The 26,913-nt window shown below is 39.6% G+C and overlaps 1 protein-coding gene across 1 annotated transcript in view; it reads left to right on the forward strand.

Annotated features, from left to right (window-relative positions):
* The window catches only part of polb (polymerase (DNA directed), beta), a 75,864-nt gene that overhangs the window by 7,489 nt on the left and 41,462 nt on the right, over positions 1-26,913 (forward strand). The window contains exons 6-12 of the mRNA XM_052040728.1: positions 11-69; positions 2,260-2,309; positions 2,708-2,759; positions 4,062-4,116; positions 7,285-7,357; positions 9,446-9,516; positions 25,742-25,828. Coding sequence (XP_051896688.1) covers positions 11-69; positions 2,260-2,309; positions 2,708-2,759; positions 4,062-4,116; positions 7,285-7,357; positions 9,446-9,516; positions 25,742-25,828 — 447 coding nt within the window. The remainder of the gene's footprint in view (positions 1-10; positions 70-2,259; positions 2,310-2,707; positions 2,760-4,061; positions 4,117-7,284; positions 7,358-9,445; positions 9,517-25,741; positions 25,829-26,913) is intronic.

The raw sequence follows: 26,913 nt of genomic DNA on the forward strand, positions 1-26,913 counted from the left end.
TTCATTCCAGATTCGTCAAGATGATACCAGTTCATCTATTAACTTTTTAACAAGAGTGACTGGAATAGGGTAAGTTCTAAAGACAAAAACGTCTATCAGAGTGGGACTTCTGTTATTTGGCAAAATAGAGAGGATTCCATGTATCCCAATCATTTCATTTGTGTGATTTCCCCAGTATTTAATCCTGAATCTACTTTATTAAAAAATCCCTAGAGGCAAAATGTTGACAGAACTGGTACAAATGACAGGAAATTAAATACACTGCATTATTTGCTATCAAAAGAGATGAAGTTCTTTTGAAGCACTAGCAAGCTATCACTTGAGGCAATGTGTCATTAAGGATTATCTAATCGAATGCAGACAATCAGAGAGTGGTTAATGAAAGCTCCAACGTCTCACATCGACGAGTAAGAATGCTTTAGCGATGTGTGCCGATATAAACTGAGATGTCTGTCTCTTCTGGGGTTGGTAATATGGTCACTGCTTCTCTTGTATATATTAATAGATTTTGCATCTTTTGAAATTTGCAGATGATACAAAACTGAATTCAACATTTTTAGATAATCAGCTATTTCAGTGTTAAGTCCCGAAGGCTCTAATGTGCTAAGTTGAGTATGGTTCCTCAAGTTTATGTTGAGCTTCGTTGGAACTGCAAAGGATGTCAGAGGAAGAGGGGTCAGAGCGGGAATGGGGTAGAGAATTGAAATGACAGGCAAGTTGAAGCTCAAGGTTATCCTTGGGGAATGAACAGATGTTCTGCAAAGTGTGCATCTAGTCTGCTTTTGGTTTCCTCAATATAGAGGAGACACATCTTGAATGCCAAATGAAGTGTACAAATTGGCAGAAAATAAAAGTAAATTACTGCTTCACCTGCAAGGAAGGATGGCACAGCAGCTGGCTAATAGCTCCATTACTTGGGTTTGGTCCTGACTCCGGGTGTGTCTGTTTGAAGTTTGCACATTCTCACTGTCTGTGGGTTTCCTCTGGGTGCTCTGGTTTCCTCTAATATTCCAAAGACCAATGTGGGTTGGTAGAGTAAATAGTCATAGTAAATTGCCCCTCGTATGTGCGTAAATGGTAGAATCTGGGGCGAGTTGATGAGAATGTGGGGAGAGTAAAATGGGATTAATGTAGGATTAGTGGAAATGGGTGGTTGATAGCTGACACAATGAGCTAAAAGGCCTACTTCTCTGTTGCGTGACTCTGATTGATTGGATCGCTGGACAACAGGAAGGAAGAAAGGAGATAGAAGGGCAGGTGTTGCTTCTCCTGCAGTTGAATGGAAAGGTGCCATGTGAAAGGGAACGGCTTTTGGTTGAGATGGAAGAATGGACCAGAGTGTCACAAAAGGAATGGTTCCTTTGGAACTGTGAAAGGGGAGGAGAGGGAAAGGTTTGTCTCATATGGCATTGTGGAAGAAGACCCATTGAACATGGAGGCCAATGGGGCAGATGGAGAGGATGGAGGAGAGCTTTCTTTGTTCAGGGTTGTGATAGATAAGGTTGAGAGCCTGTCACATGGTGGAGGGAAAAACAGAGCTGAAGGAAAAAGTAGGCACATTGGAAGGTGGCCTTGTCAGAACTGATGCAATAGAGATAGAAAAACTGGGATAATGATATGGTGTCCTTTCAAGAAATAGAATGTGATGAAGTTTAGTCAAGGTTGATGTTGGGGTCCTTGCGCTTGTAGTGGGTACTGATTGTTAGCTTGTTCTCTGAAATGAAAAGTCAAGAAAGAGAAGGGAAAAGTGAGAAATGGACTGGTGAAAGTGAGAGCAAGGTGGAACTGGCAACAAAGGTGGGAAACTACACTGAAATGGTTGCTGATATACCAGAAAAGGAGGAGAGGGAAAAGGCTTGAGCGGGACTGAAACAAAATATTCCACGTATCTGACAGAGCTGGATGTAGCTTGGACCCTTACATGTTCCCAGTGGTATGGGAGCAGGGAGCAGCACAGATATAGAGATGCAAATGTGCAGATCTTTGAAAACTGATGATGTGGTTTAAAATATGTATGGGATATTTAGTTTTGTAACTAGGAACATTGAATGCAAAGTCAACTAAATCCTTGACAAATCATTTGTTAGGTCACAGCTGGAATGTCATGTATAGTTCTGGTGGGATGTCAAAACCTTGGAGAAGGTTTGAGGAGATTTACCAGGATGAAATTTGAAGAGATTGGAGAACCTACAAGTTTGTAAAACTTTCTGAACAGAAAGGTCCCAGTCATGTATACTGATATATGTTGCCATTTTGCAGACCTGCAGCAGCAAGAAAGTTTGTGGAGGAAGGAATCAAGACTTTAGATGGTATGATTTTTAAGCCTCATTAATTTTTGACTAAAGTAGTAGGTCTTGACTTTGTGAAATTATTCATAAAATTTAGCTACCAATAAATAACCAAGAGTATGAACATATTCCTTTAATTCTTTACCATGTATCTATAATTCATACTTTCAAAATGCAGGGTATCCATTTCACTTCACATACTTTAGTGTTAATGATTTAATGTATCCATAATGAAAAGCAAAAACCTGCAGTTGCTGGAAATAAGAACAGAAAATACTGGAGATACGTAGCAGGCCAAGCAGCATCTGTGGAGAGAGAAACAGAGTTAATTTCATCTACTTCATGGCAGTGAAGTCTTTATGTACTTTGAAGTTTAAGTGGTGGTTAATGACTTGAAATGTAATTTCTTTAATATATAGATTTGAGAGAAAACGAACACATACTCAATTATCATCAGCGGATTGGTGTGAAGTAAGTGTTTTTGTCATGGAGCCTTTTCATAACTGAAATGAGATGTGGCATGGGGTTGAACATTAATGGCTTAAGATTTGGTGCAATGGGAAACTGTTTGCCTGCTATACGTTATTTGTAGACATCTCAACCAACATAATATCAAAAATTAATCCAAAATCAAAATACTGCAAATGCTGGAAATCTGAAATGAAACAGAAAATTCTGGAAATACTGGAGAGTCAGACAGCAGAGCAAAGGTCTTTCATCTGAGCTGGAAAAGTTAGAGGTAAAAGATGTATTCAAATCCAGTGAAAGGTTGGGTGGGGGGGTGGGGTGAAAGGTTGGGTAGTTTGGTGGAACAGAAGTAGGATGGAACAGAGAACCAAAGTGAAAATCTATGATAGAATATACTTCCTCTTGCCTACTTTTTTTGTTAATCACCAAAGCCTTTACAATCCTCTTTGGCTCTGCTCTGTCATCTTATTTGTCATTTGATCTCTCCTGTATCACACGCCTTTTCTTAAGTTCTCTCTGCAATGTGTAATTTTATATCTACTGGTTATCTTGAGGAAAATTATTTTGAAGAGGCAATAAAAAAGGCACAGTATTTGTGGTCAAAATGATCTTCACATGATCTTACACAAAAGTAAAATTGAGCTGAAATAATGGTTTTGGAAAACCGACAGGCAGGTGTATATTCCTTTAAATCTAGAAGTGTAGGGTGAAGTATATCCTAGTAATCACAGCCTTGCTACTAATTGTTAAAGCTTCACTATACCTGTTCTAATTTCAAGTGGAAGGAAGGTCAAAGTTTTATTTGATATCAAGATTAAGCCTTGTTTTACTCCTTGATTTAAGTAAATTGGTCAGAGTCGTTTTCCCAGGGTTGAAGTGTCAAATATTCGAGGGCATAGCTTTAAGATGAGTGGGGGAAAGTTTAAAGGTGGTTTACAAGACAAGCTTTTTTTTTTACAGAGTGGTAGATGCCTGAATCATGGTGCTGGGGAAGGAGTGGGATCAGGTATGACAGCAACATTTAAGAGGCATTTAGACAGGCACTTGAATAGGCAGGGAATGGAGGGATAGAGACCATGTGTAGGCAGATGGGATTAGGTAAAATTGGCATGTTCGGCACAGACATTGTGGGCCAAAGGGCCTGTTCCTGTGCTGTACTGTTCTGTTCTAAAAGTAAGGCCTAACCTGACTGAAGCAGCACAGTATAAGAGAGGGAACCGTTACCATTTAATCTCTCAACACTATCTTTAACAAGCAAGTTCACATTGAATCTCTTTCTCATAGTTGTTTTATTGATCTCTGTAGGTATTTTGAGGACTTTGAAAAGCGAATTCCTCGGGCAGAAATGGTGAAGATGCAGGTAAGACAAAGAGCTCAAACTGCACCTGGTCATGATGCAGGGTCTCGACTTGAAACACTGACTATCCCTTTGCCTCCACAGATGCTGTTTGACCCGCTGAGTTCTTCCAGCAGTTTGTTTTTTGCTTTAAGCTGCACCTGATGTATTCAGTGGGCACTGCTTATGGAAGTTATACCTTTGATAAGCCTTACTACTTGGATAATAAATTATAACTGCAAATTATGAATCCTAATGGGTAGAAAACATTGGTACAAATATGTTAGCTGCTTTCTTTTGAACACAGCTTGTCCAGCTGATACCCCTGTCTTGCTTTCAAATATTAGCACTTCAGTCATTTATAAAACTGTTGTTGAAAGCCATTATGTGCAGTATTGTAGTACAGCACAGATGATTTATTTAGCCCATAGATGGTGCAGATCCTTTGAAGAGCATTACTTCTTGACTTGCACTGTATGCCTTTGTTTATAAAGTCCAAGGTCCTATAAGCTTCTTTAACTCCTGTGCTAATGAGAGATGCCATCTTCAAAGAATTGTATGCAAATCATCCCTTTATAATTGTAGCAATTAGCTTTGATTGCTTCTCCCTATAATTCCTACTAAGAAGTGATGAGGAAGGTTGACGAGGGGAGGGTGGTAGATGTAGTGTACATATGGATTTCAGTAGGCTTTTGAAAAGGTTCTGCATGGTAGGCTGCTGTGGAAGGTTAGATCACATGGCATCCAAGGCGAGCTAGCAAACTAAATTTGTTAGGATACAAAATTGGCTCGATGGTAAGAAACAGAGGGTGAGTGTGAGTATTGGTGTGCCCCAGGGGTCTGCGCTGGGCTTATTGTTATTTGTCATCTATGTTAATGATTTGGATGAGAGTATATGAGGAATAGTTGGTAAGTTTACAGATGACACTAAAATAGGTGGTGTTGTAGACAGTGCAGTGGAGTATCAAAAATTGTAGCTGGGTAGGTGGGCTGAGGAATGGCAAATGGAATTTAATTTGAATAAATGCAAAATCTTACATTTTGGAAGGACAGATCAAGGTAGGACTTTTACATTGAACGGAAGGGCCCTGGGTGCTGTTGTACAACAGAAGGACCTTGGCGTACAGGCTCATAGTTCCCTTAAAGTGGAGTCACAGGTAGACAGGACAGTGAAGAAGGCTTTTGGCAAGCTGGCTTTCATCAATCAGGGCATTGAATATAGAAGTTGGGGGTTTATGTTGCAATTGTACAGGATGTTGGTGAGGCCACACTTGGAGAATTATGTTCAGTTTTGGTCACCCTGTTTTAGAAAGGATGTGATTGTACTGGGAAGAGTGCAAAAAAGATTTACAAGGATGCTGCCAGGACTCTGGACTGAGTTATAGGGAGAGGTTAGGCTGGGCCTTTACTCATTGGAGTGTAGGAGACTGAGGGGTGATCTCATAGAGGTATATAAAATTCATACGGGCCATAGATAAGGTGAACATTTTTTTCCAGGGTTGGGGAATCAAAAACTAGAGGACATAGTTTTAAGGTTAGAGGTGAAAGGTTTAATAAGAACCTTGGGGGCAACTATTTTTACACAGCAGGTGATAGATATATGGAACCAGCTACCAGAGGAAGTGAGTGAGGCAGGTACGTTAAATACATTTAAGGAGTATGTGTACAGGTGTATGGATAACAAGAGTTTAGTGGGATATGGGCCAAGTGCTAGGAAATGGGATTACCATGAATATACATCTTGGTCAGCATGGACACGTGGGGGCCAAAGGGTCTTTTTCTATGCTGTACAACTCTATGACTCTAATTATCTGATACCTCCCTTCACCTCACACTTTGCTTTGTGTTGAATTTTCACTACTATATGTGCACCAATTCTACAAGTTGCATGTGGTGACTCCAGTTAATTTCTGAGGGATGCTACATAGTCAGAGATTCCATGCAGGAGGGACTAGATGTGACCTTAGTATTGAATGTATGTTCCATCTCTCTCAGGAGGGAATATCCGCAGTTACAATGTTAGGATATTTTGAAGAAGAGTTATTCCTGATTAAGTCCTTAATTAGCTTTACTTAAAAAAGATTATCTAGTCTTTATCACCTTGCTATACAGAGAGGCATGATGCATATAATATGTCTGCTCTGTTCCTGCACTATAATGGTGACCTTTGGCTATGAATGAGCTCTAGTCTGCTACCATAACATAGATTCCTTGACAGAAAGGTTGTGCAAATTTATCAATAGTGTGATAGTGAGGTTGCCTTTATTATTTAACATGGATCTCAACCTAGGTATTTTGCAATATAATATTGTTAGTACTTAAAGTAGCTTTTGAAAGAAAATGATCCGAAGCAATGTCAAAGCAAGCTGCCTAAAGTAGACTTTTTCCTCTGTTACAAGTCCTTCCGTTGAGATGGTTGCAGTTAAGATTGCTGCTCCGTCTCTTTAAATCTTCTGAAATTGCTCTCTCCACTGGTTCTATGTGCCTCAAAATCCTTTCTTTCTCAACCACCCCCCTCCACCCCCGCCCAGCTGGTTTGTAAAGTACGATCCAATTGTTCTGTGCTTTTCATTGATTCATCTGAATATATTATGAACCATTATCCATTGTTAAATGGATTTCATATCCTCTCTCCACTTTCCCTTATCGGTGCTAGTGAAAACAAAAAAGCATGAGAACCATAAACAGCAGTAGGCCTGACAACCCCCTGAGTCTGCATTGTTATTTAGTCAGGTAATGGTCCCCTAATCCAAACCATTTTCCCAGGTGATCTCTATATCCCTTAATATCTTAAAAAAAATCAATTTTGGTCTTGAATATGTTCATTGACTGAATATCTGCAATCCTATGGGGAAGAACATTCCCAATTCACCAACCTCTAAGTAATGTGTCATTATTCGCAGTTCTAAATAGCCAACCTCATATCCGGCATCTATCCTCCTCATTTTAGTCACTCATCCTAAGGAAATAACTTCTCACTGCCTATCAATTCAATCCTTCTCGGAATTTTCACCCTGATGTCTTGTTCTTCAGTGAATATAGGCACAGCTTACTAAAACTCTCTTCGCAGGGAAACTATGAAACTGAGATTTTAATACTTCAGAGTTACAGTGAGTTGAAGATCACCGAGAATGTCACTTGGCCACCTACTCTCATGAATTTTAATTATTTTTGTCTCCCTTTGCTCTTTAGGCGATAGTTCTGCAGGAAGTGGAAAAACTAGATCCTAAATATGTCGCCACCGTTTGTGGCAGTTTCCGACGAGGTTGGTACATTCTTCTTTCAGCATTAGCAATACTTTTTTTTAAAGAAAAAGCAAATGGGATACTTGCTCTTGTCCCCTATGGCGAACCCAGAATCTTATTGATCATTTAACTGTTTTCTGAACTCTTCTTTGCAGATAATTGGAAATGTCACCAATTCTTTTTATGTTGTCTGCTTTAAAATTAATTAAATGAAAAGTAGATTTTACAAATAGAAGTTACTAAAAGTGGAATGGCTTCACAGAGAATAAATATTACAAACATTTCTCATAAGGAAGTTACTTTTCAGCATAACTCTAACTCTAGAAAATCTTTTTCCATTATATTAGATCACATAGAATTTACAGCATAGAAGCAAGCCATTTTGGCCTTCTGAGTTCGTGATGACTATACAAGAGCAGTCTAGCTTGACCGTGCCCATAGCCCTGCAAGTTCTTTCCTTTCAGATATTTACTCAGCTGCCATTTGAAAACTACAATTTAATTTGGTACACCTTAACTCCTTCCCATGGCAGTGTGTTTTAGAACCCAAGCAGCACTCACTGCATTAAAAAAAATAATCATGTTTTCTTTTATTCTTTTTGACAGTCAAGTTCATTCTATGTCCCTTGGTTAAGTACCCCTCCACCAATGAAACAGTTTCTTTCTGCCTGCTCTGCTTGTACTGTTCATGACTTTAAATACTTGTTTTTTCAGGTTCCCTCACAATCTCCTCTGTTCCAATGAGAGCAATCCCAACTTCTCCAATTTGTCCAAGTAACTAGAAGTCTTTATTCAGGGAATCACTTAAACACATTTCTTCTGCATGCACTCTTAAAGCTTTTACATCTATGTTAAAGTGTGGTGCCCAGAGCTGGTCACCATGCTCCATATGTGACTGAACCAGTATTTTATAAAAGTTCATTATGACTTCCTTGCTTTTATGCTCCTATCCTCAAGCCAAGATCCCATTTGCTTTTTTAACTACTTTCTCAACCTTTCCTGGCATTTTCGATGAACAATGCACCTATAGTCCCAGATCTCTCTGTTCTTGTACCCCTTTTAGAATTGTGCCCTCTTGTTTATTTTACTTCCTATTCTTCCTAACAGAATGTAATAGTTTGTATACCTCAGCATTACAGTTCACCTGCCTCTCGTCTCTCATGCACCAGCCTGTCTATACAGTGTCTCCTTGCAGTCTATGATTATGTACCTCACAGTTTACCACACCTCCCAGTTTTGTATCATCTATACTTTTGGAATGTACATTTAAAAAAGTGGTTGTTTTAGTATCAAGCTCTGGGGAAGTCCTCTGTACTTCTCCCAGTCTGAAAAACAAGTTTGCTATATGTGCCTTGTCATGTATGTACTGAAGAAAATAGGAAGTAACTTAATTATTTAAGAGCTGTGAATGTTGGAAATCTGAAAGAGCACAATGTTTCTGACTATGAGAACCAAAGGATATATATATAAGCTAAGCATAACATTTTGAAAATAAAACAAAAAGCTGCAGATGCTAGAAATTCCAAATAAAAATAGAAATTGCTGGAAACACTCAGCAGGTCAGGCAGCATCTGTGAAAAGAGATACAAAATTAATGTTTCAGGTCAAAGACCTTTCATCAGAACTGGGAAAGAGGGAAAATAAACTATTTTTTTCTCTTTCTCAATTCTGACAAAGCATAAGGTTCTGTTTGCAGAAAGATTTTTGTTTGCAGGGAATCATGTGCCTCTGGATCAAATTGTCAGCATTTGCTTTGAGCACTAATTCACTGTGTGTAGAAAAGGAGACTGGATGAGTTTTGATGATGGTTGATCATGGTGTTTAAAAAGTCAGATGGGTTATTTGAAATGCAGCCACAATTGCTGGTTTGGAAGTGTTTTGGTTAACTGTGAACAAAGAAAATGACTTGCATGTTAGAAAATTTATAATCCTTATAAAATAATGGAGCTTAATAGGTGATGTGATGCTCAGTTTCATGTGGAGTAGGCATAATGGACCAGTTAATCTTTACCTGTCCATTATCTCATTTGTTTACTGACTAGTAAATGCAGAAATTGTGAACCATGTGGATTGGAAGAAACATTCCTTTTTCTCTCCTCTTGTTTTCAGGTGCTGAGTCCAGTGGTGATATGGATATTCTTTTGACTCATCCAGACTATACTTCAGAATCATTAAAAAGAGTAAGTTTTGATTACTAGACATGTCAGTTTACAATAGCCACAATTTCATAAGTTAGTTATTCAGCATGTGCGTATTCACCAAGTCATGTGATGGAGTCTCAGATGATGCAGTTCTTGTAGTCCAACACTGTCATTGACGTTAAGCCATGTGGTTCTTATTTTTGCTTTACTGCAGTCTGAGTTCTTGCAAAGATCCAAACAGTGAGGATTAGTTGTGCACAAACTCTTGCCCTGGTCTGGAACTTATTCAGCAGGTCCTGATGGCTTGACAGGTTGATAGAATATTGTCCACTTACCTGAATGGGTGCAAGTCCAATACCTTTCAACAGCATCCAGGACAAAGCAGTCCATTCAATCAGCACTTCATCCACTAGCTTAAATAATCACTTTTTCCCGCCACCTGCACAATGTGATTGCACAGGTACCACCTATAAAATGCACTCTGGCAGTTCAAGATGGTTCAACAGCACCTTCAAAAATCATGAAGGACAATCTGGAAGGAGTAATAGGCATGTTGAAACTTTAAAACAAGTTCCCATGAACTTTGGGGCGTAACCTTCATACAGTTTGCAGCAGTTCAAGAAGATGGCTCGTCTTCACAAATGCAGTTGGGGATGAACAATATGTGTTGGTCTTGGATGTGAATGAATAATAAAAAGCTGTTCTTATTTCTAATGGCCTGCTTCATCAGTAGGAGTGTTGACTTCTTTGCTTTGTGTGTGCAAGTGTGTAAATCCAAGTTGTAATTTTTAAAATTCTGTAAATGCACATCAAGGAGTTGATGGCCAGCTTTAAGAGCTTAAATCATTGTCTACCTCATCCAGTCTCCTTTTGAACACAAAGTAGCACTTACTGCAAATGCTGACTTATTCCATTTGTCAATGACGTAGTTTTATGCCTTGTTTCTTTTGCACTTTTTGTCTAGACTTGGCTGTATCAACATCCAGTTACCAATTGGTCAGTGGCCCCATTGATTAAATACATCTGATCTTGGTCAGTCATAGATTGAAGGAGGCAATGAGTCTTCAATGTGTATCAGGACTGGGTTTCAAGACTGTTGTATTCTCAGAGTATGGCTGCTAGTTGGATTCTTGGTTTGATTGCTTAACCCTTCTAGTGTCTCTAATTGCCAGAGTTCCTCCAGAGTTAACTTTAATTGTGACCCAGATTCCATGTTGAAATTGCCAACTGTTTTTAGAATGGAATGGGTTTTTGGACCATTGGCTGAAATGCTGAAAGGAGTTGTAGAGGTGTACACTGAGGTTTGACACTGCATAACGTAATAAGATGTTCCAAATGCATCTTAAAAGAAAATTACGAGGCAAAAGAAAATACAATACATACACAATGGCCTAGAATCTCTTGAGTCACAATTTATTTTATTCCACTTGCCAAAATGTCCATTATTCCTGATTATTTTTCCCCACATTCAAGGCCTCTGCCTGCTTACCATTGTTCTTTCCTCAAATTGCACCAGTTCCCTAATTTATTTGTTTTAGCTTTGAATGTAATTTCTTTCTTGTTTTTCACATTCAGCCAATTTCTGAGTAATGTAGTGCCTCACTTATCCATACTATATCCTAATACATTACTCTGTGTGATTCAGTTGAACACTAAGCTGGGGCATATTGTAATGTGTCCAAAGCTGTTCCTCATCTTGTTTACCTTTGAGCTTTATATTCCCTGCTTCCAATCCAATGATTTCTATCTGTAGGCAGGGTTCTGTGTTATGGGAAAGGACATGTGAAATTTGGACTTTTAAGCCTAGAAAGAGTCTTGAGCTGATTTATAGATTGACATAAACTTTTAGAAACACGATCTAAAATATGGCTAATTGCACTGTTGGATTGGAACAAAGTCAATAGTTTCAAAATAGTGAAAGAGATATTTGGGGCCCATCAAGACCAGCTTCTTGATGTTAGGAGTAAATTTCCTGAGAGAGGAAAATTCTCACTCTGAGAATTATCAGATGTACAATACTACACCTGAAGTATAGGTGGAATATGATTCCATGGATAACTTTAAAGAAAGTTGGCAGCATTACAGACAAAGAATGATGTGGGACTAAGGACAGTTGCTCTTTGAAAGAACCAGCATACACAGAAGTGATTGAATGGCCTCCTGTGCTGTTATTGTGTATGATCTATGATATAATTTAGGTGTTACACCAAACAAATCAAAATACTGCTGTTGCAGGAAGTGTAAAATAAATGCTATGATTTGGGGAGCTGGAATTATAATCCATGAATAAATTAAGATGGGTTAATTGAACTCTTTCCGTTTTACTTGTGACAAGGTGTATGCCTCCCATACCCGGTCACAATCATGCATTTTCTTTAGATTCAGTAATTGTTCTGGTAAATAGCAGAGGGCGCTGTGTTCCTTCCTTGGGATGCAGACAGACTAAAAGCTCCAACATCTGAGGTTAACCAGAAGAACGAGATGGTTGTGCAAAACTCTTTGTTTTTTAATATTTTTAAATTGCTGAAAACAGCATCTTTGCAACACGATGCCCACCTTCTTCACGTTGCCAGATTAAAATATAAAACAAAAGCTGGATGCTTTAATGTAGGAAACAAATCCTGCAAACCAGGCTTAAATTAAGACAGAGACGCAAGAGATTGCAGGTGCTGGAATCTAGAGCAAAATCAAGCTGCTGGTGGAACTCACGTCAGACAGCATCTGTGGAGGGAAGTGGACAGTCGACGTTTTGGGTAATGAGTCTCGGAAGATGAAGGATCTGGACCCGAAACATTAACTGTCCACTTCTCTCCACAGATGCTGCTTAACCTGCTAACTTGCTCCAGCAGCTGGCTTTTTTTTTCAATTAAGTTGCTTTTGGTCACCTTCTGAAAGGATTTGTGGAAAAGAGAGCACGTTACTTGCTACTGTTTTGTATGAAGGATGTACATTCTTAAAAACGGAATCAATCAAATTGTCAAAATTTGGAGGTATCTATATACAGGTTTAGTAGTGGTAAAACAATTCAAATTGTTTAGAAGAAACCTGACTCGAGGAAAGTATTTTGAAACCTTGTTATAGCCCAATGCAATAAAAATAGAAAATGTTTGAAGTACTTAGCGGGTCAGGCAGCATCTGTGGTGATGTAAATAGCATTAGCAGTGACTTTTCACCAGCATGATGTTTCATTGATCTGAGCAGGTATTTCTGTACAGGTCTCCCCTTTTTGTGAACATTCACTTAACAAATCTTCACTATAGTGAAAGGTTTTATTTAATCTGATTCATTGCTTAGCGAAGACTTTGATCTCTACATTTAAGGATGGGGAGCACATTTCACTTCATGTGACACAGTTGGACCCAATAAACTCGTATGTGTACTGCCACTTGGCAGGAAGCCTCCATCTTGAGAACGATGGGTGCATGTACAATGACATCAGGCAGTGAGTTGTCTACCTGGGAATCGAAACTTGTGCAATGATGTCACTGCACGGGGAGCAACTTTAGCAGGAAGGCAGCGACTTCCCACTTTGACTAACTAGCAGAGCAAAATTGACTGGCTATTGAGGGTCTGCAAACTGGATCTGCTCTGAAACCTGGGAGTGTGGGGTCAGTATACTGCTTCTGCTTCCTCCTTTCTCCACCACTGCCTTCTTAGCACTAGGTACCAAATTGAATTTTTTTCTACAGGAAATAATGGAAAACCAAGACCCACTTAACAGAATTTCACATAATGAGGGGTTCTTTAGGGACATAATCCTTTGTTAATAGGGAGAGATCTATAGAAAGATGATGCCTCACCTGTTTCCGGCAGTTTGTTTTTATTTCAGATTTCCAGCAACTAGCATATTTTGCTTTTGTATAACCTTTAGTGCCCTCACAATGACCCATACAGTTACCTTGCTTACTTTTGTGAATGATGTCGGTTAGTTTGATGGATTCCTCTGCTGAGTTTTGGGGATGGAATCCATAATCGGATATAACTGCTTTACACAAACACCTAGCACAGTTCTAATCAGTGGATGGAAAATGGAAAGCTTCCCGATCAAACCTGGAGTTAGGCAAGGCTCCCTCTCTCCTCTGTCTTATTTGTGTGTTACACAGCGCTTTCAGCTGAATCTAGATGTATGAGGCATGAAAAGCCCAGGTAGCAGTGACACTCTGGTCATAGCCTCCCTGTATAAGGATAACGTCACTACCTTCTGCTCAGACAGTGCTACCGCCTCAGGTGGGGCTGGCATGCCAGTAGGACAGGAGATACCTAGGAATCATTTATGGAGGAGGATGGCAGTGTGGATCAATAAAGTATGATTCTGAGTGGGGCAATATCAGGTCATTGCTTGACTAGTCTGTGAACACATCTCCCAATTTAGACACCAATCTGTAGATGTCAGTGTGCCGCTGTGGAGTGCAGTACTGTCAGAATGGCTGCAGTGGAAACTGAGATCTTGGGAGAATGAAGTAGGGTCCTCCTATAAGGGAATTCTAATCAAGTTAGTTTTGGGAGTCACTGGTGTTATAGTAGTGGTTGATGGCCAATCCTCAGGAATAAAGATTTAGTAGTTGAGGAAGGGGGAATTGACAATTGCAACAAAGGATTGATTTTGCAGTTTGAGATGAGAACAGGACATGCAGGTAAAGGACGGGACTTTTGTTGGTCTGGAACAAATGGCGCTCTGCCAGAAGGCAGGCATAACAAGGATCTGTTCAGGTTCTCAGTGATTTTTTTCTTAAAGGAGTAGAAGGAGAAATTATTTCCATGTTAGACATATAGATGTTCAAACCTGGATTTTTAGGACTTAGCACATAGGAAGAGCGAGGACATCAGAAGCATCGAGGATGTGGGTTGGAAGAGAATTGGGGAGAACTAGATTCCATGTGGTAACAACATGCTTACATTATAGATGTCATGTTTGTAGATTTTGAGAAAGAGATAGAGGTAAATTGTGCACTGCAGGTCTTAGAGGGAATATCTCCATGTGTGTCACTGACACAACTACCTAGCACAGCCACAAGGGTGCATTAGAGTATCTCTCTCACTGTGCCACAAATATTTCCTACTATTGCCTGATAAAAACAGAAAATGCTGTAACTACTCAGCAGGGCAGACACTAGCGGTTAGCATAACGCTTTACAGCACCAGCGACATGAGTTCAAATCCGGCCACTATCTGTAAGGAGTTTGTACATTCTCCCTGTGTCTGCGTGGGTTTCTTCGGGTGTTCCGGTTTTCTCCCACATTTCAAAGCCGTACGGGTTAGGAAGTTGGGGACATGCTATGTTGGTGCCAGAAGCATGGCGACACTTGCAGGCTGCCCCCAGAACACTCTACGCGAATGATGTATTTCACTGTGTGTTTTGACGTACATGTGATTAATAAAGAAATCTCATCTCATATATCTTACCTGTGAAGAGAGAAATAGAGCCAATCTTCAGCACAATGACCTTTCTTTGTTTTCCTGTGAAACCTTCTGCTTTTCATTTCTTAATGCTATTACTGATGTTTACTCTTTTTTTTAATTCTAGATTTTCACTTTAATTAAGAAACTACTAATCCCTGATTATGTAATTGGGCCACTACTTAAGAGGCCTTGATAAATAGGTGGAAGATAGGAGATGGAATCTCATCACAGTAATTGGGGAATTAAATTCATAATTAGGGACATGGGAGCATGGTGGTATACGTAAAACAAGTATTCCTGAGCCTTGGATTAATGACCTGAAGATACGAGTTCAGATCCCACCACAGAAGATGGGAGACTTAAAACAAATTAATTTTTAATAAAATGTTGATATTGGTTAAGGTAACTGTGACACTACTGGATTGTCATTGAAAACCTATCCAATGCACTGACATGTTTTAGGGAAGGAAATTTGCCTTCCTACAACATAAGAGCATAAGAAATAGGAGGAGGCGGCCACCTGGCCCATCGAGCCTGCTCTGCTATTCAATAAGATCATGGCTGATCTGGCCGTGGACTCAGCTCCACCTACCTGCCTTTTCCCCATAACCCTTAATTCCCCTACTGTGCAAAAATCTATATAACTGTGTCTTTAATATATTTAATGAGGTAGCCTCCACTACTTCCTTGGGCAGAGAATTCCACAGATTTACTGCTCTCTGGGAAAAGCAGTTTCTCCTCATCTCCGTCCTAAATCTACTCCCCTGAATCTTGAAGCTATGTCTTCGCATCCTCTGCACAATTTGGTTTTCCACTCAATTTGGTGTCATCAGCAAACTTAGATACGCTGTACTCGGTCCCTCTTCCAAATCATTGATGTATATCGTGAACAGTTGTGGGCCAAGCACCGAGCCCTGTGGTACCCCGCTCACCACTGATTGCCAACCAGAGAAACAACCATTTATTCCAACTGTCTGCCTTCTGTTGGTTAACTAATCCTCTATCCATGCTAATACGTTACCCCCAACTCCATGAATCCTTATCTTATGGATGTCTTTTATGTGGCACCTTATTGATTGTCTTCTGGAAATCCAAGTATACAACATCCACCTGTTCCCCTCTATCCATTGTGTTTGTTATATCCTCAAAGAACTCCAGTAAGTTTGTCAAACAGGACCTGCCCTTCCTGAATCCATACCTCTGCCTGATGGAACCACTTCTATCCAGATGTCTCGCTATTTCTTCCTTAATGATGGCTTCAAGCATTTTCCCGACTACAGACATTAAGCTAATTGGCCTATAGTTACCTGCCTTTTGCCTACAGCCTTTTTTTAAACAGTGGCATGACATTCGCTGTCTTCCAATCTGCCAGGACATGCCCAGAATCCAGAGAATTTTGGTAAATTATCACAAACACCTCTGCTGTAACTTTTGCCATTTCTTTCAGTACCCTGGAAAGCATTCCATCAGGACCAGGGGACTTGTCTACCTTCCTTATCTAGACTGGCATATATATGGTCCCAAACCCATAGTAATGTGGTCTGGTTTCAGTCTAGAATCTTAACTGCCACCGATGACTTCTCAAAACGATTCTTGATTGAGAATTCTGTGAAAATCAAAGTAGTAAATCTCCAACATTGATTTGTATCATTATCAATCATCTTGTTTATATTTCCTTAATATTCTCAGAACATCAGAGGCTATTAAAGCTCTCCTTGTTTGTGGCGTCAAAGTCCTGATACGGAATTCCAGGACTTTGATGCAGCAAAGGTTAAGAGTTGATCTTGTACAGGTTTACAGGGTTGTGAGTCACTTTATTGGAATACATAGAGGGAAAAAAAATTCTCTGTGACTAGGCTGATAGACGTCATAGATTTAAAATCATTGACAAAATGATGAGAGGCATAGATCGAGTGGACAGTCAGAGACTTTTTCCCAGGGCGTCAATGACTAACATGAGGGGACATAATTTTAAGGTGATTAGAGGAAGGTATAAGGGGGATGTCAGAGGTAACTTTTTTACACAGAGAGTGGTGGGTGCATGGAATGCACTGCCGGCAGAGGTTGCAGGGGCGGATACATTAGGGACATTTAAGAGACTCTTAGGCTCATGAATGATAGAAAAGTAAGGGGCTATGTGGGAGGGAAGGGCAAGATAGATCTTAGAGCAGGATAAAGTGTCGGCACAACATTGTGGGCTGAAGGGCCTGTACTGTGCTGTAGTGTTCTATGTTCTATGACAAAGGATCCAGAGGGGAAATGAGCTTTATCAATGTTGTTGGGACGAGGAACACTACTGTAAGCAAGTTTAAAACTGAATTTGACCATGACTTTAGGATGAGGAACTTACAGTGCCATGTGTGAAAAGCATGGAGTAAGCATGACTGCATTTTGAAAAGTCCATTGCATCAGTGATGAGCAGAATGGCACAAGGTTGTCTCCAGTTTTGTTCTTACTGCCTTGTAAGCAACCTTATCTAATGCTTTCTGGAAGTTCCCTTAGGCAGCATTCAAGGATGCTTCATTCAAAGCTATCTCAAAATCATTGAACAGTCAATTATGATCTGCCTGTTGCAAATCCATATTATCTGTTGTCGTTCATCTCAAACATCTGCATTGCTGTCCGTTCCTGACAATATGCTCCAATGACTTCCTTGTAACTGATTTAGCTTGGCAGTTTGTTAGTTGGTTTCTCTATCCTTCATTTCTTGAATAATGAAGTGACTTTCACAATTTTGTAACCTTTAGACAGAATTCCTGAATCCAGTAAGGTTTGGAAAATTACATGTTTGATATCCTAGAGCATAAGAACATAAGAAACTAAGAGCAAGAGTAGGCTACCTAGCCCCTTAAGCGTGTCCCTCCATTCAATATGATCATGGCTGATCTGCCCTAGGCCTAATCTCTTCGGTGTCAGTTCCTAATCATTAAAAAAAATGTTTCTATTTCCTCTTTTAAATAAGGAGGTTCATTACCATCCTGTTTTATTTTTATACAGTTGAGTGACATTCACAAGTTTAATTCAATGTGCACAATTCCTGAATTTAGTGAGGTTTGGAAAATTACATCCAGCATGTTTGATATCCTTCCATTTCTTTTTGTATTTCAAGATGAAAGCCAAGTCCTGAAGATTTGTCTCTTAAGTACAACTTATTTTCCCTGTCAGCTTTTTAAAAATTTGTATTAAATTCTCTATTCTGAATTTTTAGCTTTTTTTTTCATCCTTTGAGTATTTTGTCCTATTTCTACAGCAAGAATGGATACAAAGTACTAGTCTGTGGCCTACCATTTTCTCATTGTCCATCATCTGTATCTATCTTTAAAGAGCCTACATTGCTCTTTACTACTCTTTCTTTATTAAAATATTTATTTTGAAAAGAAAACTATTGCTGTTACCTTGGATGTTGGAGGTTTTTCTTTCCTTTTTTATAGGTACATTAAATATTATAGTTAGAGTATTTTAAATGGCCTGAATGTTAATAATAGGTGGTTGATGAGAGGCTGGTCATGTGATCCTTGAAAGAAGTCAAGTCTTGAAGTGAGACTCAAGAGATTCTGCATATACTTGAATCTGGAGCAACACACACAAAGAGTGCTGGAGGAACTCCATAGGTCAGGCAGCATCTATGCAGACAAATAAACAGTCCACATTTCGCGTCAAGGTTCGACCCAAAACGTCAACTGTTTATTTCTCTCCGTAGATGCTGCCTGACCTGCTGAGTTCCTCCAGCAGTTTTTGTGTTTTAAGTCTTGAAGTGACTTGGGCATGGTTATCTATTTTAGAAAAAGGACCAGGTCAGGTGTGGAGGTAGAAGTTGGTAATGTTTCAATGAAATGGATGTAAGATCACGTCAGATTTAGTCTGATAAATTAGCTAGGAGGAATGGAGGGAGTTCTAATCAGTGAAGAGGACACTGAGATTGGTAGAACCTTCAGCTAGAATGAGTCTGTGAAGCTGGCATCAGCAATATGTTGTCTTCTTGTGACTTGGGAATCTTTTCTAGTAGTGAATTTTGCTTAACAGATGAGATTCAATCATGACTTTGGGTAAATAATTTTATTCCAAACCACCGACACTATTAGAATTCTCGAGGGAAGGTGAATGGCTGCCCTGATAATAAGGCTGCATTTGCCTGAGTAAGGCTTCAAGGTACCCAGTAAAACTGAAGACAATGGACATTAAAGGGAAAACATTCGTGATTAGAGTCAAACCTTGCACAAAGATGATTATGTTTGATAGAGGTGAATCATTCCAGGATGTCACTACAGGAGTTTCTCTGGGCAGTGTTCTAGTGCCAACCATCTTCAGCTGCTTCTTCAGTGACCTATCATGAGGTCAGAAGTAAGGATGGTCTAACAACCTACCCTTGATGTTCAATGGTATTACCATTGCTGAGTCCCCCACCGTCAATATCTTTTGAGTGCATGTGGGAGGGGTTGTTCACCATTGACTAGAAACTCAACAGGTCCAGCTACACAAATATAGTGGATACGAGCAATTCAGGATCCATGTATCCTGTGATGGGTGACTAAAGCCTTTCCACCATCTGCAAAGCATGTGTCAGGAATGTGATAGAAAATTCTCCATTTGTCTGGATGAGTGCAGCTCCAACATCTACAAAGCTTGATATCATCCAGGACAGTAGCATCCCATCAACCACCCAAAACATTCATTCTCTTCATCACCAGTACACAACATTTATTAGTTCAGGCTGCTCTGGCAGCACCTTCTAAATCCACAATCTCTGCCAGCAAGAAATATGAGGGCAGTATGGGCACATCTACTCATGATCTGTTGCATGTCATCCTGACTTGGAAATATATTGCTGACCATTGGCACTGTCCCTAAATCTTGGAAATCCCTACCTTCACCAGAAGGACTGTGGCATCTCAAGAAGGTGGCTCACCACCACCTTCTCAAGGGGAATTAAGGATGGCCAATGTCCAGATCTTCAAAATGAATTTTTAAAAAAAGTGTACTATTCATTGTGTTATTTCAGCATATCTTTTTATTTCATTACTAATTAATAGTTGTGCCTGTCCTGCCAATTTGATTAAAGTTGAGGTAGAGTAAATATTTAAAATGAATCTTTGTAATGTAAGGATATCATGTCATGAATTTAAAAACTATCCACACGTGATTAGTAGGCAGTATTAGGCCTACTGCATACACTGAATAGATTGTTGAGATTCCATTTTTAGGTATCTTACATAAATGACTGTCACAAGGGTGATCACTTCCCATTGAGCAGTACCTTAACAGAAAAGGTATGAGGGAATTAGCTGAAAAGGAAAATTGACAAAATTGCAGAACTAGTTAAGAGATTTGCTTTAAATCCATTAAACATTTTGGGTGGTTTCATGCTAACATCATGCTGAGTAAATTTACCACATTTGGAAATAAATTTTATAAATGTTGAGGCCATGTGCATTCAATTTTAATCCCACTTCACTGGAGGTGGTGAGGAACTAATTCCCATCTGACCTTCTACCTCATTAAGTTGTGCATAATAGCACCATTATTGTATGTCAGATAAATGGGATTCTGATTTGAATTTTGAGGTTTACTCATATCACCACGAGGGAACAGAGCAAGGAAAATAAATCTAAACTGGTTGCTTTTCAGCTATTTATTAAAGTGCAAGAAGAAGAAAATTGGGAACAAAATTACTTGCACTGCCCTTTAGAAGTCATATTTTGATTCCTTATTTAATAATCTCAGCATTCTTCTGCTGGGAGATTTTTATCTGATTTATCATTGTAGGCCACTGTATTCTGAATTGTGCAAGATGGTTGGTCAAGGCCCTTTATGTAAGTGAAGAATAAAAGTGAAATTGGGATTGAGTACTGGATGTCAACTTCCAGTTTCAGGATGGGAAGACTGAAGGAAATGATGGGTTCAATGATTGAGGTTCAGAAAAATTACAGAACGGTGTGAAGAATTTTCATTTCAGCCAAGTGAAACTGAATCCTAGAGCTACAGAGCATGGAAACTGGCCCTTTGGCCATCTCCATGCCAACCATCAAGTACCCTTCCTCACCAATCCCATGATTCTCCTGCCACCCATCTACACTAGGGGAAACGTGCCGCGGTTAGCACAATGCTATTACAGCGCTAGCGATCAGGGTTCGATTCCCGTTGCTGTCTGTAAGGAGTTTGTACGTTCTCCCGTGTCTGCGTGGGTTTCCTCTGGGTGCTCCGGTTTCCTCCCACATTGCAAAGATGTACGGGTAGGTTAATTTGGGTTTAAAATGGGCGGCGTGGACTCGTTGGGCCGGAAGGGCCTGTTACCATGCTGTAAATAAAATTAAAAAAAAATTAAAATTTACACCAGCACATCTTTGTCAATTGGGAGAAAACCAGAGCACCCAGAGCAACCTATAGGCGCACAGCGAGAATGCATAAACTCCACACAGACAGCACCCAAGGTCTGGATCATATGTTGGTCTCTGGGACTATGAGACAGCAACACTAACCACTGTGCTGCCTAAGGGGTAGGCATATATTAGGCCAGTTTATTGCAGCTCAAAAGATTATAAGGGGCTAAATTATATGAGGCACTGATTGTAGTAGTCTTGATAAAGGAGAGATTGAAGAATAACAATGAGAGGGATTTTCTAAATTATGTTGTTCTGGATCCCATCAAACTATTTATTTATCTGTTATGGGGACTAGGTAGGAAAAGTTGATTGGACCACAAAATGGGTTTAAGGGAGCTGTGTGGATAACTTCTATTTCTGACGTTTTTACACAAGCAATCCTTGATATGGAAGTAATATTCATGAATGTACTTCTCTTGATGAATTAAAATTCATCTTTTTATGATTGAATATTCAGCATTGCCCAATTTGAGTTCAATTTCTCTTTCAAAGACTAGGTAAAGATTGCATTTGACTATATGTGCCATCATGGCTGGTAAAACTGAAGTCAATGGGTATCAAAGGGAAGACACTCCACTGACTAGACACATACATTGTACAAAGGCTGATTATGGTTGTCAAAGATGCCAATTATTTTGGCCCCGTCACTGCAGGAGTTCCTCAGGGCAATGTCCTAATGCTAACCAAATTCACCCTTCATCAATGACCTTCCTTCCATTGTAAGAACAGAGGTGGGGGTGTGCAATCATCAGTGAACAAAGTTCAATTCCATTTGCAACTCCTGAGCAAATGAAGCAGCCAGGCCTGCATGCAGCAAGACTTAGACAACATTCAAGCATGGTCTGATAAATGGCATGTGACCTTCAAATCACCAAAGTTCCTGACAATGACCATCTCCAACCAGAGAGAGTCCAACAACCTATCCTTGACATTCAATGGCATTACCAACACTGATTCCCCTACCATCAACGTCCTGGGAGTTACTGTTGACGAGAAACTTGATTGGACCAGCCACAATAATCCTGTGGCTAGAAGAACAGGCCAGAGGCTGAGTATCCTGTGATGGATGACTCATCTCCTGACATCCCAAGGCCTTTCAGCTGTCTACAAAGAAGAAGTTTTTTTTGCTTGCCTGGATAAGTGCTTGCTTCAGCAACTCTCAAGAAATTTGCCACCATCCAGGACAAAGTGGCCTATTTGATTGGTACCATATCAAGCCCCCTGAGCATTGATTCTTTCCACCACTAGTGGCTGCGATATGTACCATCTACAAAATGCGCTGCAGTTACTCACCCACCCAAACTACTCTGATAGCACCTCTCCAACCTGTGACCTCCACCACTGACGGCAGCAGGCACAAAGGAATACTATTACCTGCAAGGATCCTTCCAAGTCAAACATCATTGTGATTTGGAAATATATTTTTGCTCCTTCATGGTTGCGCGGTATAAATTGTGGAACTCCCTACCCAATCTTCACCAGAAGATACTGCACTGGCTTAAGAAGACAGCTCATTCAAAACCTTCTTGAGGGGAATAGGGAAGACGTAATAAATGCTGGCCTTTACAATGATGCCCATGTCCTGAATATAATTAATTGGAATAAAAAGCACTTATTGAGACAAAAGAAAGACATTTATTTAAATTTTTCATGACTACAGACAAATCCATTTCTGGTTTTTTTCAAGGAAACTAAAAAATTGGAAACTAGGCATCAAGAAGGTTTAAGATTGTTTCAAATGTGTGTAGGAGAGAAATTAAGAAGGAAGTTAGGAGGGCAAAAGGGGTCCATGAAGTATCCTTGCAAGTTAGATTAAGGAGAATCCCAAGACATTTATAGAGTGTACCAGGAGCAAGAGGGTAGTCAGGGAAAGAGTGGGTTCCTTTAGGAACTAAAGCGGTAATCTGTATATGGAGTCAGGCGGTGTGGGCATAGTCCGAAATGAATACTTCTCATTAGCATTCACCAAGGAGGTGGATGTGGAAGATGGTAAGTTCAGGGAGGGGTACGTGGATAATTTGGAGCAGGCCTGTATTGAGAAAGAGGAGGTGTTAGAAGCCATGGGATGCATATGGCCTGATAAATCCCCAGGGGTAGATGAGGTGTATCCCAGTTGCTATGGGGAGCAATGGAGAAGATACCTGGAGCCATAATGGAGATCTTTGCATCTTTGTTACCCTCAGGTGAGATTCCCAAAAATTGGAGTATAGCCAGTGTTGTTCCTTTATTTCAGAAGGGCAGCAGGGATAAGCCAAGTAACTACAGGCCGGTAAGCCTTCTGTCAGAAGTAGAGAAATTACTGGAGAAAATCCTGAGGGATAGAATTTATGTACATTTGGATAGTCAACATGGCTTTATGTGAGGGAAATCCTGTCTCACTAATTTAACTGAAATTTTTGAGGAGGTAACGATTGATGAAAGTAGGGCAGTAGACATTGTCTATATGGACTTTAGTAAGGCATTTGACAAGATCCTGTATGGTAGGCTGGTTCAGAAGGTTAAGGCATATGGGATCCAAGGCGAGTTGGCTAATTGGATCCAAAATTAGCTCGGTGATGGGAGGCAGAGTGTAGTGGTGGAAGGATGCTTCTTTGATTAGAAGTCTGTGACCAGTGGTGTACTGCAGGGATTGGCACTGGGACCCATTTTGTTTGTGATATATATATTAATGACTAGAGTGTAAATGTAGGAGGTATAATTAATAAGTTTGTGGATGACATGAAAGTTGGTGGCATTGTGGAAAGCAGGGAAGATTCTCTCAGGTTATAGCAGGATATAGATCAGATGGAAAGTTGGGCTGAGCATCGGCAGATGGAATTTAATCTCGACAAGTGTGAGGTGATGCATTTTGGGATATCAAATAGGGGTAGGACATATACAGTAAAAATTACGGCGCTAAGGAAAGGTGAAGAAAAGAAGAATCTTGGGGTTCAAGTCCATAGTTCCCTGAAAATAGCAACACAGGCAGTTAGGGTGGAGAAGGCACATGGCATATTTGGCTTTATAGGTCAGGGCATAAGACCATAAGACACAGGAGCAGAATTAGGCCATTCAGCCCATCGAGTCTGCTCTGCCATTTGATCATGGCTGATTTATTTTTTCCCTCAATTCTATTCTCCTGCCTTCTCCCTGTAACTTTTTACGCCCTTGCTAATCAAGAACATATCAACCTCCGCTTTAAATATACCTTTATTTAAGTATAAAGGTTGGGACGTTAAGTTGCATCTTTACAAAATACTGTATTATGTGCAGTTTTGGTTGCCACACTACAAGAAGGATGTGGTTGCACTGGAAAGAGTGCAGAGGAGATTCGTCAGCATGTTGCCTGGATGGAAGGCCTTTAATTATGGAGGAAGATTGGGTAGGCTGGATTTGTTTTCCCTGGAGCAAAGGCTGGACATAAATAGCATAGATAGTCAGAATGTCAAATAGTCAGAATAGTCCTGATGCTTCAAACTTGAATTTTAATGGAATATCATTTGGGATAAGGGGAGATTTACAATACAATTACAAATGCAATGGTGATAAAGGATTCCGTATTTAGAGGTGCTGATCTTTTACAGTCTAGAATTGACAGTACAGAATGCTTTGCAGTTTTCCATTTGTTAGAGTAAAGGACAAATTCCATACACTGGATGTACAAAAGGATGTACTAATGAAGAGAGAGGAAGCAATCATTCTCTTCATGTTTACAATAATATAATTTAAGTACCAAAAAATCCATTTACACTAGGAAACACCTTTAGGAGCAGCACCAACAGGTGGTGATCTCAAGATTACTTCCCTAACTACTCTCTAGAATAGAAAAGGGCATGGTAATGTGGGAACTCACTGGACTGCTAAAGAACTGGAACCAATTCTTGGGCTATTTCTCAGGCGTGTGCTCTGTCTGAATAGAGAGAAAGCTGGTGAAATGGGAAAATGGTTAAACAGGAAATAAGGAAACTGGAGTTCTGAATGTCAGGGCCACAATGTGCTGCTTCTCAAGAAATAAGTGGATTATGTGATCTTGTGCTGTATTCACGGCATCTGTGCAAGAAGCATGTTTTTGTTATTTAGCCCTGGGTGCTCTTTCTTGCATGCTCTATACCTTCTGTGGATTGACTGAGCAAAAACCCCTTAGAAATATAGTATGCGGTTTATGGTATCCACTGTAGTTTGTTGAACTAACATCAGATCTACCACTGCTACCAGTGTTATGGAGAGCAAATGAAATTCCTACCTAATACCCAAATGAATTGTGAAAAAGACAGCAACAATACTAAAGATTTGTTTAATTTTAAATTTGCATTGTATTTGATGAAAACCTTTTGAACTCTGTAGAGTAACATGCAAATGTACTGGTTTAGCCTCAAAGTATTGATGGATGCAAATGAAATTGTTCTTGCAAGCTAAATACACTTACTAACTGCACTGAATAGTAATATCTGCATAAGAAATCCACCACAGCTCAATTACTGAAATTGTTATTGGATCTTTTTCAGCCAAAGCTTCTTAATAAAGTTGTGGAATGCCTGGAAGCAATAAATTTTGTCACCAACACACTTTCCAAGGGAGATGCCAAATTCATGGTAAGTAATATTTCTTCAGATCCTGAAATTAGAAAATGATGTATGAATACTGAAGGCTTTAGTCTGGAATTTTCTTTCCTTTACCTGTTGTATTAAAGTCACAACTAAAATAGTGGAAGAGTGAATTTTGAATGACTTCTTTAAACATTTATAGCTGCTACCTATTCTACAGTATAGTTTTGGGATTTTGCCTTTTTAATTATGAAGTATATTGCCATTATTTACCACCTTTTGTACACAAATAATACATGAGTGGATTAACTGCAGCCTCTCTCTCAATCAGAGGTCTTGCTCCTGATCATCATGCAAATATGTCTTTGATGTGCAAATTGTGTGAGAGGAGAATCAATAGCAAAAGGTTTAAGATCTCAAAACTTTAGATTGTTGCCAGTAACACAGTGATTTCAGTAAAATGTTTATAGGATTATACAGTATATACTATTGCTTTATAATGTTTACTTAAAATTATATAGCTGTGTGCTGTGGAGCAGGAGAATGGCTCAAATATCGAAACACAGTTCATACAGAAATTTATTTACATGATTTGATATTTCACGTCAAGTAGGGAGAAACAGAGAGTGGTCCACTTATTCTCTCGGATTGTATAAAACATGGCATTTTTATCCACATTTAGAAATAAGGTAAAGCCTCTCCACCAATCCATAGATGTTCAGCTATCGACTCTTGAACAACGTAAGTTGAGAACTTGTGATCAAATTCTTCTGACATCACCTTCCCTGCATGATCTTCTTGTAGATTCCTGTCTGGTGGTTTCATGGCCAACATAGCCCTTTGTTCATTTAAGGCATTGATTACTATGGCGATGATACTAGGACCATGCTTATTATTTTTAATTACTACATTCCTCACAAGGGTCTTCTCATATCTTTTGAGCTTCTTTGCACTTAACAGATTTGATTTATTTGTTGTGATAGAAATGCACTTTGTTACACTGTGCTTTTATAATGTAATATGCAAGTCAATCCTACAGGCTATGTTCCTGTGTCTGACCACTTCATGTAAAATTCAAAAGAACTGCAGGTGCTGGGAATCTGAAATGAAAACTGAAAATGCTGGAAACACTC

The sequence above is a fragment of the Pristis pectinata genome, chromosome 29 (assembly GCF_009764475.1).
Source record: "Pristis pectinata isolate sPriPec2 chromosome 29, sPriPec2.1.pri, whole genome shotgun sequence".
Taxonomy (NCBI): Eukaryota; Metazoa; Chordata; class Chondrichthyes; order Rhinopristiformes; family Pristidae; genus Pristis; species Pristis pectinata.